The 11,497-nt window shown below is 38.1% G+C and overlaps 1 protein-coding gene across 1 annotated transcript; it reads right to left on the bottom strand.

Moving 5' to 3' along the window:
• Positions 1-6,916: 6,916 nt before the first annotated feature.
• On the bottom strand, positions 6,917-10,087 carry LOC139892423 (uncharacterized). The gene has a single exon (XM_071875497.1). The coding sequence runs from the start codon at positions 10,085-10,087 to the stop codon at positions 6,917-6,919; it is 3,171 nt and encodes a 1,056-aa protein (XP_071731598.1).
• Between the last annotated feature and the right edge of the window lie 1,410 nt (positions 10,088-11,497).

The following is an 11,497-nucleotide window of genomic DNA, read 5'->3' as shown; positions in this document are numbered from 1 at the left end:
GTCCCGGTTCCGGATTTTCGAACGTCCTTGCGTACAATTTAATATCTTGTATTTTGCGTTTTGCGGCTTGTACTCTTGTAATTTTGAGACGTTTCTCATCAATAATTTGAACCACTTTGATTGTATTTTGTACTTTTGAGCTTTTTGGTCGTTTGCGTCTTCAATTCGTCGAATCTTTTTTTTGTCTTCACCTTTTATTATTTGAACGAATATCACTTGTAAATAGAACAATTGCAACTAAAAGCTTGTCTTTCTTGAGGGATAATGCTATGAAATATATGTTCGTTTTTAGCATTATCAGAATGCCATGCACAGTAGCTAAGAGATTAGTTCTTTTTGGGAACCCATTCAAGGATGGGTTCTGGAAGGGTCATCTTTGATGATCTCTTCCTGTCTGCTGGTTTGCTTGAAGAGGCAGCAGCATATGGGGTTAGGGTTAGAGTACACCGGTTAGCTAAGTAAAACTTGCTGCCACACTTGTAGCATTTTCTCACATTTGGTATCGGTGACTGGTCATACACTGAGTAAATGGGGGCAGTAAGATCAGGTCTGCATTCAGATATGGCAGTTATAAGCTGGTCAAGCTTGACAGTCATTATCTCAGTGATAGATAACGCAGCACATGATTCCACAATTTGGTCCACTTTAGCTTTTCCCTTAAGGGCAGCTTTATTCTTAAAACCAGTACCATAATCATGATATACTGCTTTGCCTTTGTTATTCGACGAGCCAGTGTGGGAAGTTACTGACCCGTCAGCTGATACCGGTCGACTAGCATGAATCTTGATTGCTGCCTTTGACCTGCCATTATTGCATTTTGCTGGCTTGTCATCAGCTACTGGTTGACAAGTACAATTTTCATCAGCTGGCTCAGCATTGGTGGAATTTGAACACGAAGTGGAATCAATTGATTTCGACTTTCTTTGATTGTTTTCAATGATTTCCCTTTTAATGTGTTTTTCTTTTAGAGTCATATAGTAAATGCTTGAGGGATCAGTAGTTTCATCAATTGTAATACTGGTTTCCTTAGCTTTTACTTCACTCTCCAAAATTTCTATCATGGACGGTGGTGGGGTCTCTGTAGATCTGACAAACTTATTAGTTAAGACATTTTTACCCTTAACTATCTTAGCAAAAGTATTTGGCAAGACAGCTTCAGGATCAGTTTCAAGAATGGGGTCCATAAAAGTAACTTCTGCAAGAGCAGCAACAGCAGCATAGTCACCAGCAAAGAAGGCTTCAACTTGGGCAGGTACCTGCTCATTTACACATTTATTTGTGCGTTTAGCGGATGTACATCATGAAGCAACAACCTTTTTGAGATCGTTTAGCTGGTTCTTAACATCTGCTGCCTCAACGTGAAGGGACTTTAGAGCAAAATTTTGTTTTTCAAGTTTTGAAATTTCATCCTTCATGATTTTAATTTCATCAGTTTTGCTTTAAGTTTATCATTTAGATATTTGTTATCATTTTTCAAAACTTCTTCACGTTTACTGCCTCTACATAGATCAACTCTTAGGTAGTCAAACATTTCAGCTTTTTCATCATCAGTATAAGTTCGAAAATTATCAACCTTATACAGCATTTCAATTTTCCATTAAGGTGAATCCTTTTTCAGGTTAGCTTTCCTCATATCAAATGTACTACCATTATCATCCTCATTAGACTCCTCGACCTCCTTGGCCATCAAACACAGCTTTTTTCCAGAAGCATAACCAGCATCATCATCATCAGTATTACTGTCAGAAGATGAAGAAGAGCTGGTTTCATCCTAGTCATGATGCTCAGCAACTAGAACCTTTTCTGGCTTCTTATCAGTCTTTGCACTCTCATTCATTTGAGCTTTCATAGCTTTGTACTTGTTCTTGTACCTATCAGCTTTTGAGAAAGAGTTAGCATGTGAGATTGAAGGTTTCCTGGACATGCATTCAGCAGCAAAATGTCCAACCTTCACACAATTGTAACACTCAGATTTAGGACCTTTGACTGATTTGCTATTATACCTAGCACTCGGCTTCTTACTCCTTTTGTATGACTTGCTGGTTCTATTACGATTGAACCTTTTAAACTGCCTAGCCAGCAAAGCCATACCTTCAGCAAACCCTTCCACATCATTTTCATCATCACTGCTCTCTTCAGACCCAGTACCACTCTCCACATCATCTTCAGCTGACTCTTCTTCTGCTGTTAAATTTTGAACCAGTAAAGCCTTTGAGCTTTCTTTTTAGCAACAATAATAAGAGCAGTATCATCTGTTTTAGAAGATTTTGAAGTGGTGGGGGAAGACGTAAAGTTTTCTTTCAAGTTCAGTTCAAGTTTAGCTTCTGCCTTCTCATTGTTCTAAAGTGTACCATAGAGAGAAGACATGTTAAAGTTCTTTAAAGTCTGGGTGGTTCTTAGAGGGTCAGTCACAGGTTTTCATTTAGCAGACAGTGAGTCAATGAATTTGTTTACTTGTTCAAAATCAGTATATGTGATTTTCAAAGTAAGCAGGTCAGCAACTAAGGAGTTAAACCTAATGAAGGTTTGCTTAAGGGTCTCATTCTTATAGGCAAATAACATTTCAAACTCTCTTTTCAAAGCAATAATCTTGTTCTGCCTAACCTCATCCATGCCTTCATAAGTAACATCTAGATAGTCTAACATAAGCTTAGCATTCAGTTTTTCCTTAATCAGTTTGAACATGTGGTTAGGTAATGTTATAGCTAACAGAGTTATGATCTTAGGGTCAAGTCCAACACGACGTTTGTCCTCAGCATCCCATTTTGCTGGAGTGAGAATAACCTCTCTGCCAGGAATGGCAGGAGTGTCAGCAGTAGCTGGAATACTATCAATAGCCTCAGTTGGGATAAATGGACCATATGTGGCAATACCAGGCATGAGTGGGTCAATAGACTCCAGGTGAAGCATGAACATTGCCTTCCAAGTTTCATACTCATCTTCATCAAATTTGGGTGGTCTATTGGATGAGCCATTTTCAAGGTAAGCTGTATTTGAATATGCAGCCATGAGAGAATTCAGATCCAAGATAATAAATTATCAAGACTGAAGCTCTGATACCAGTTGTTGGTCCCTTGATAAACAACAGGAGTATTGTAGGGGGTGAATACAATTCTTTTAATTAACTTAACAGTTAAGACACAGTTTAGTATTCAAGCAAGTAAATTAAATAGAGTCACATGTAATTTTCAACGGTTTATTCTTTATTGATTGAATCACAAAGAATTACAACTATCCTTGGCGGAATGATAGTTGGTTGATACAGATTTACTTAGTTTATAGCTATGAGGATAAACTTAAAGCTATTACACGTTTTGGACTCTAAATAATAAAACCCACACCACTAGTTCAATAGTGGATACATCAATTTATAGTAGTCCTATTGACCGTGTAATTGTTCTATTGTCCACTGGTACATAGGATGTCTGTACTTGTGGAGACAACTGCATCAGAGAGCGTGCTCTCCTCTTTCCTCTTTAGTAGCTATTTGCAGGAACACCACAATTCGGTTTGGCACCATTATTTGATTAAACAAATAGAATGTTGTGTTCCCTAGGCGTTGACAAAGGATAACACATGTCTGCACATGCGTTAAACTTCTGCATTCCCACGTGGTCTTGTAAGGTCAATTGTCAGCAGCCAACACGTGTCCTTTTCTGTTCAACTTTGTCTTTGACTTCTGTTGAATAGTACAATTGATGTAGACCACTCAGGAAACCACTATGCTTATAATGGAGCATAGCTTTATTGTGTAATAAGATGCATTCTAGCTATGCTGGTTCTTCATTGCTGAGTCACTTCTTGAATTGCTGGGTACACATCCTGTGCTAATTGAAGAATACTGTCTACCTTGTGCTGGTAGACTAGGCAGCATACTAAACACTTGACACAGCGAAATCTGCTGTCTATACATAAATAAACTTATGCTGGCTGCACATAACATTTTAGTGCAAATAAATTCTGTTTTGTCATAATTAAATCCTTAATTATTTTGGGGACTCAACAAAAGCTTTATATTCAAGTGCTCATAACAGATGTATAACTTTTGCAACCCTTAGGTTGTACGCTAGAAATCTCGTGGTCTAAAACAAAGAATCATTACTCTGAATACTGTTTTTCAGACTCTGCATTATGCTACTTAAACATGGGGTATACAAACTTAAAACTAGACATGGTATTGTCTATAAACATTTAAAACAAACCTTTTTGATGTCACACACAGTTGAAACTTGATATCGCTGATTACAAATAGTTTAACACTTGACAATTGTTGTATGCAAACTTTCTGATTATGCTTTAAACTCAATCGCTTTTCCAACTAATAGAACGTAGTTATTGGCTCTGTTATTGGGAAGTTGTGAACCCTGATTTAGAGTACACTATATGTGTCACCCCTTGGTAAGAGAATTCTATCGGATACAACGCAAGCTTGACTGAGGCACACCGGTTGTAGTAAGTCCACCGAGCTTTGGATTCTGACTAAGGACTCTTTCATGGTGAAACATCTAACTATGCCCATAGTATATTGTCGGTCTTAGACCTTGCTAGTGTACTCACCAAGCATATAAACTTCGTACGTGTGCGCTGAAGCAAAACGGATGTTGTAAGCGGTACCTCTGCTAAGTAAGGCCATGAAACCCGGTTAGTGCTGATTAGTACAATTTACCATAACGCGGTCTCAAGCATTGCACCCCGCCTGGGGGATTCATAGTTAATTAAGGAAATGTTTGCTTAAACTCATAAAAGATTGGATCGTTAGGATATTCGAACGTGTTCGTGGAAGTCACACCGACTTGGCCATGGTGTTCTTTATGGTTAAAAACTTTTAAGGGCCTAACTATCTTTTAAAACCAATCATTAACGGAAGCATCAACACACATCGCGTATCTCGGATATGGGATACCGTGTATTTTATTATTCTTAAGAAATTTAAGACCTTTTGGAACGTTAATACGTCACCTAACCGAGTTGTTCAATTGGATGAGCCGTCTGAACGCGTATGCTTGTAGTCAGGCTGCACGGGCGTCGGGGTATGGGGACGTTGCTGTCTATTCAGAATCTTCAAGCCTAACGCGTTATCCAGTGACATGTCTTCTGACAGGGGCGGTAGGACCAGTGTAATAAATACAAGGTCACTAGCTATTCATGAGCCAACATTTCATAATCTCGGAAGATTAACTAACGAAGTCATAGTATGCACTTGCTTTAACCTTATATGAATTACAAATTTTATCGCATTTGCTTTATTTTATCTTATAAACTAGAAAACCCAAAATTAGATAATTTACAACTACTCCTCTACTCTAGGAATATCCTAAGCTAATAGGTTCGATTCTGCTGACCTCTTAAAAATTTGACCTTAAGTCATACTTCCTTTACTCACCATAATAAGGAGTAGTACGATTTACGCCCCGCTAAATATAAAAATAAAACTATTACCCCTATTCTGATAGCTAATTTCGACCTCTTGCAACCTAACGACACCGCATAATAAAAACCGTCAGTTTTGGTCATATCATGCATCTACGTCAATGTTTTCAAAGAGTTTCAATAAAAAAAAAAAAAAAAAAAAAAAAAAAAAAAAAAAAAAAAAGACCTACTTACTACCTTGTGCCAAAAAAGATACGCATGAAACAAGCACAAAACTCTATTAAAAACCAGAATGTACTAGAAGTCGCCAAGCTTTTCTTAAAAAACAAATGGTGTAAATAAACTTTTAACGTGGCTACTAGACATCCACGTCAGTGACGTTTTTTTATGTAACTGCTAGGGGATAACCACGTAACTAAAGTAGCTACTAAACATCCACGTTAAACATGTAACTAACATGCTTTTGATGTAACCATTACGCATCTATGTCAATAACACTGTCATGTAAACAACTTCATATGCAACGCATATGAACCTTGTAAAAAACAACCCGCAGCGAATCACGGGCACAAAAAACTCATTTATTCTAATAAACATACTGAATTTTGTTGGTTCTTACTATATACATGCCTACTACATTATGCAAATTACAAGAAAAGGTAACATGTACACCTCGCGTTCACTTCTTAGCTTACTGGTATAATTGTTATCATGCACGGTTTCAAACAACTCACAACTAATTGGTCATCTAGAAATTTTCAGCTCGCAATTCTTATTGAATTACTCGGGCCTAAAAAGAATAAAAAAAAGTAACTTAAAACCAATGGCGACTCCACTTGGAGTCAAGTGGGGTCAAAGGACTCCATTAAATAAATTTTTTTATGTATAAAATACTATTAAAATTGTATAGGACACCACTAAATTTATAGATAGGACCCCATATATTTTAAGAATTAGTGATTTGTATGGAAGTAAATGGCCATTTTTTATGAAAAAAATTTAGAAAGTACCACTCAAATTGGATAGGACCCCATTGAATTTACATTCTAGAATCGCCACTGCTTTAAACCGTATATTATTAGTAGTAATAAATAAATCTCTTAAATGAAAATTGGTCCTGACCCAATCAGGTTAAAGCAAGTTATGTCTTCTAGGCCCATACAGGCCGAACACTTTGGAGTTTAGCCCATGAGAAATGTAAAACCGTTCCCAAGTCAATTTTTATGCTCAAGACCCATATGTTTCAAATATTATTATTTATATTTAATATTTATAATAATAATAATTATTATTATTATTATTATTATTATTATTATTATTATTATTATTATTATTATTATTATTATTATTATTATTATTATTATTATTATTACACTTGTGTAATGAAAACCTTAAGCGGATAAAGCTTAAGATTTTTTTTTTTGAAAGGCAAGATGAATATAATTACTCAAAACATAAGTTACAATACACGGCACCGATCACCAAAAGGATCGACCCGACAAAGTCCGAAATTTGCAAAGTGCGGAGGAAGCACTCAAGCAAACGATTACAAATTTAAAAATACATGAGGGTTAACAAGCCAAGAAGACCAATCGATGTTCCTACCCCTAAGCCGGCACGAGATCCATTCGAACGCTTTCACTTGAATTTCATTTACAATGACCGGGACACACCACTCTTCGTTCCGAAAAGCTTTCATATTGCGGTTCTTCCATAAATAATACGCACAAACCCACATCACTCCTTGCCAAATTTTCTTTCCCAACGAAGATGAGGCTTGAGTGATGCTTCCTTTAAGAGACTCCACACTCGAAAACGTACAAGACCCCATATTCCACCAATTATAGATGCGAACCCAAACTTCCGAAGCGAATTTACACGAAACAAGAGAATGATCAACCGTCTCGAGCCCATCATCGCAAATGGGGCAACGCACACTATGAAGATCTATTCCCCTTTTATCAAGCTCGACCCTTACCGGGATCCTTTTCTTTAGCACTCTCCAAATGAAAATTTCAATCTTTTTAGGTATGAGGTTGTTCCGGAGTGTTTCAGTCAAGCTAGGGTGATGACCGAGGATATGATTATCAATAAGAGTGGATAATCGTTTTACCGTGAATATACCGTCATTTGCTAGCGACCATTTCCATTTTTCACCCGAATTAAAATCAAAATGAATCGAGTTTATAAGGTTCTCAAGATCAGTTAATTCACCAGCGGTTCTTCCTGTGGGTAAACGAGACCATTCCCAGTTAGTTTTGTAGACCACCGCACCTGGATGATGAGGACGGGCAGAAACAGATTCTGAGATGGGGGCTTCGGTTACCACCTGCACAGAAGGAACAAAAACAGAAGGACAGTGAGATCTGATGGGGCGATTCGCACCATCCAAGCCCGAAATACATTCTGGAGCAGCAGGTTCAGAACCGAGAGCAGCAGCACACTGAAACGAGGTAGCACCCGAACGAAAACCATGAGTAGCAGCAGCCTGCATTGAGGTATTAACAGAGACAGCAACTTTTTTGACCCGGTCACTGAGCATAGCGTTCTTATTTGACTCGAGCATGAATAATCTTGGAAACATGTCTTTAAAACAACTTGAGCCGCACCAATTATCATTCCAAAATGAAGTATTCTTTCCGTCACCAATAGATTTGCTGAATGAGTTCCTGAACGCAATATCACAACCTTCGAGGCTATTTCCTGCAATGATAATATTATTCCAAATGCCCAAGGTCGATTGACGAGCAAGCCCATCGCCCGACCTTAAGCCACCGTCAATTCCATAAATGCTACGAATGATTTTTGTCCAAAGACAGTGGGTTTCGGTTTTAAACCTCCACCACCATTTGCCCAAAAGGGCAAGATTTTTGCCTTTTAGAGACCCGATATTAAGACCCCCCGCCCCATATGGTAGACACGTGATAGACCATTTAACCCACGAAATTTTAGAACCCGAAAGATCCCCGCCCCAAAAGAAATTTCGCCTCACACTCTCAAGTAAATTAAGCACACAAGGCGGAGCCCGAAAAAGCGCGAAGAAATACAATGGAAGGCTATTAAGCACCGATTTAACTAGGACTAATCTACCACCAAAGGATAACGTTCTTCTTTTCCATTCCGAAAGTCGTTTTATGAATTTATCTATAACCGGAGACCAATCACCAATCCTTTTCATCCTTGCTCCGATGGGGAGTCCAAGATAGGTAAAGGGGAAACTACCGGCTTGACATTTCATACGGGAGGCTAAGGATTCAATTTCATTCGCACCAACCCCAATACCATAAAGGCAACTCTTAAGAAAATTAACTTTTAGTCCCGACGCAAGCTCGAAGCATTTTAATATCTTAATAAGATTGCTAGCATTCGAGTTCGACCATTCACCAAAAAATATCGTGTCGTCCGCATATTGTAGGTGCGAGATGGTAACCTTATCATTTCCAATTTCCACCCCCTTGAAAATGCCACGATCAACCGCGGCTTTAGTGAGTATGTTAAGACCTTCCGCAGCAAGTATGAATAAAAAAGGAGATAAGGGATCCCCTTGTCTAACCCCCCTACCCATTGAAAATTCTCGAGTGGGTGAACCATTAATGAGAACAGAGATGCTAGCCGATTTGAGGCATCCACGGATCCAATCACACCATCTAGTCCCAAACCCCATGCATGACATAACCTCCAAAAGGAAGTCCCAATTTAGGCTATCAAAAGCCTTTTCGAAATCAACCTTGAAGATCAAACTCCGCTTTTTGTGAATTTTTAGAAAATCAATCGACTCATTGGCTATCAACACACCATCAAGAATATACCGCTCCCTAAGAAAAGCACTCTGCTCCGACCCGATTAATTTAGGGATAACCTTCCGCAATCTGTTGGAGAGAATCTTAGCCACAATCTTATAGTAGCTACTAATGAGACTAATAGGCCGGTAGTCACTAAGTGTAATAGGATCACTTTTCTTCGGGCTTAAGGTAACGAATGAAGCATTACAACCCTTGGAGAATTCCCCCTTTTCCCAGAACCAGGAGATGGCATTAAGAACATCCTCTTTTATGATATCCCAGAATTTCTTAAAAAATCTAAGATTAAAACCATCGGGCCCCGGGGCTTTCGAGCTACCACAATCGTGAATTGCTTCAAGGACTTCTGATTCAAGGATAGGGGTTTCAAGATCATTAGCCTCATCAGGGGATAATGTCGGGTACGAAAGATCAATAAGACTCGGCCTAAATCCGGGAGATTCTTCAAAACGACTTTTAAAGTGGGAATAAGCCTCATCTTTGATAGCAAGTGGGTCCTCACACCAAACACCATTAATTAGCAAACCCCTAATATTGTTCTTATTGTACCCTCTTTTGATCACCGAATGAAAGTATCTCGAATTTTCGTCGCCCTCAAGAATCCAACGAACACGTGCTTTTTGCTTTAACATGTTAACTTTGATCTTTTCCTTTTGAAACCACTCTTTCCTCGCATTGAGCCATTGGTTCCTTTCAACCTCGTTGATGATGCCATTTTCGGCTTTAAGTTCAAGTGCCGAAGCCATGGTCTTCAACGCATCTATTTCACCCTCCAAATTACCAAACTTTTGTAAACTTTTAGACCTTAGTGTGGTTTTAGTCTTTTTTAACTTGTTCCTTAGGAAACAATCTTTTCTATAACCACCCTTATCATCTTCACACCACACGTCCTTTATCACTTGATCAACGCCCTCCATGTTAAGCCAATCGTCAAAAACTTTAATTGGTTTCGGCCCAAAATTCTTGATGTCGTCTTTAAGAATAATCGGACAATGGTCCGATTTACCGCGATCAAGTGCAACAACCGAGAGGCAACTCCATAAAGCTTAAGATTTTTCAATGGTTGGTAAACGCTAAATTGTGCAAGAGCTACCAATTTTACTTATGGTCAAATCAACCTTGGGTGTTTGTTTAAAGAGGTGCCAAGGTGTTTGGTTAAAGGTTTCTGCTTAAACTTATGAATTCTGCTTGCTGTGGTCTAAGGCTCCAAAGTTCTGCTTATGTCTCTGCATTCCGAATTTATGCAGCAAAGTGTCATGCTTTCTGATTTATGTATTTTATTTCCTTTTTGAAGGTGTAAGGTTTGTGTCAAGTGGGTAAGGAATTGTAAACCCATTTGAGTTTTTTGTATTGTCTGCATCTCTTCACTGTTTTAGTGAAGTTTTGTTTTTAATATACTTCCATTGTTTTGCTTAAAAAAAAAAAAAAAAATTACACTTGTGTTATATTCTTGAGGCCACTTTTAGGCCATGAATGGATGAAACTTCAATCTCATTTAATGATGTTAACAAGCCGAGTAAACAATCTAATCGGGCTATCTAGCTTGTTTTACTTTTTTTTAACGGCAAAAATAATATATTATAGAACGCTCCCTAACATGGCGCTAAGAGAGAAAATTACAAAGGCTTTACAAGCCACGAGTTCCAATTGAAAACTCCATTACCTCTGTTTTTAAGCCAACGAAAAGAAAATAACTTAACGAAATCAAATAAATTACATCTACGAAAAATAAGGTCATTAAAAACAACTCCGTTCCAATGTCGCCAAATCACCCATAGAAGAGTGACAATTATCGATAAGTTCCGAGTCTTGTGAGAAACCGAAACTCGGGAACTCTCGATCCAATTTTCAACGTCTTGCCAACTTGAAAAAGACGGTAAGCCACAGTCTAACCAAATACGAACCAGTCTCCACAAATCCAACATCAAAGAGCACTCAAAAAATAAATGATTAACTCGTTCCACTTCTAAATCACAAATAGGACAATTAGAAGAAGATAGCACAATCCCTTTTGTGGAAAGATTCCAACGCAAAGGAAGAGCATCCAATTTGAAACGCCACCAAACACGTTTACCTTTTTCGGAAGAGCTTTAACCCACGTGTTTTCGACTTGAAGCGAAGGTAAAACGCCTTGATCTATACTTGTGGATTTAACCGTGAACAAACCATCATCGCTAATAGTACTTTTCTAACTATCTTCTCTGTCCGAAATGTTGATATGTTTAACTTCAATTTGTGGTTCATAATATTCGAGTTCCACTCAAATTCTATAATATAATAGTTCAGTCGTTTGGATAGTTTGAAACCTAGTAGTTTATTTGGATCGA

This window comes from Rutidosis leptorrhynchoides, chromosome 1 (genome assembly GCF_046630445.1).
Source record: "Rutidosis leptorrhynchoides isolate AG116_Rl617_1_P2 chromosome 1, CSIRO_AGI_Rlap_v1, whole genome shotgun sequence".
Classification (NCBI taxonomy): Eukaryota; Viridiplantae; Streptophyta; class Magnoliopsida; order Asterales; family Asteraceae; genus Rutidosis; species Rutidosis leptorrhynchoides.
The sequence above is the reverse complement of the archived record's forward strand: the minus strand, read 5'-3'. Positions and strand labels throughout refer to the sequence as shown.

Coding starts and splice junctions, on each gene's coding strand:
- LOC139892423 (XM_071875497.1), bottom strand. CDS start 10,087: ATGGAGGGCGTTGATCAAGTGATAAAGGACGTGTGGTGTGAAGATGAT.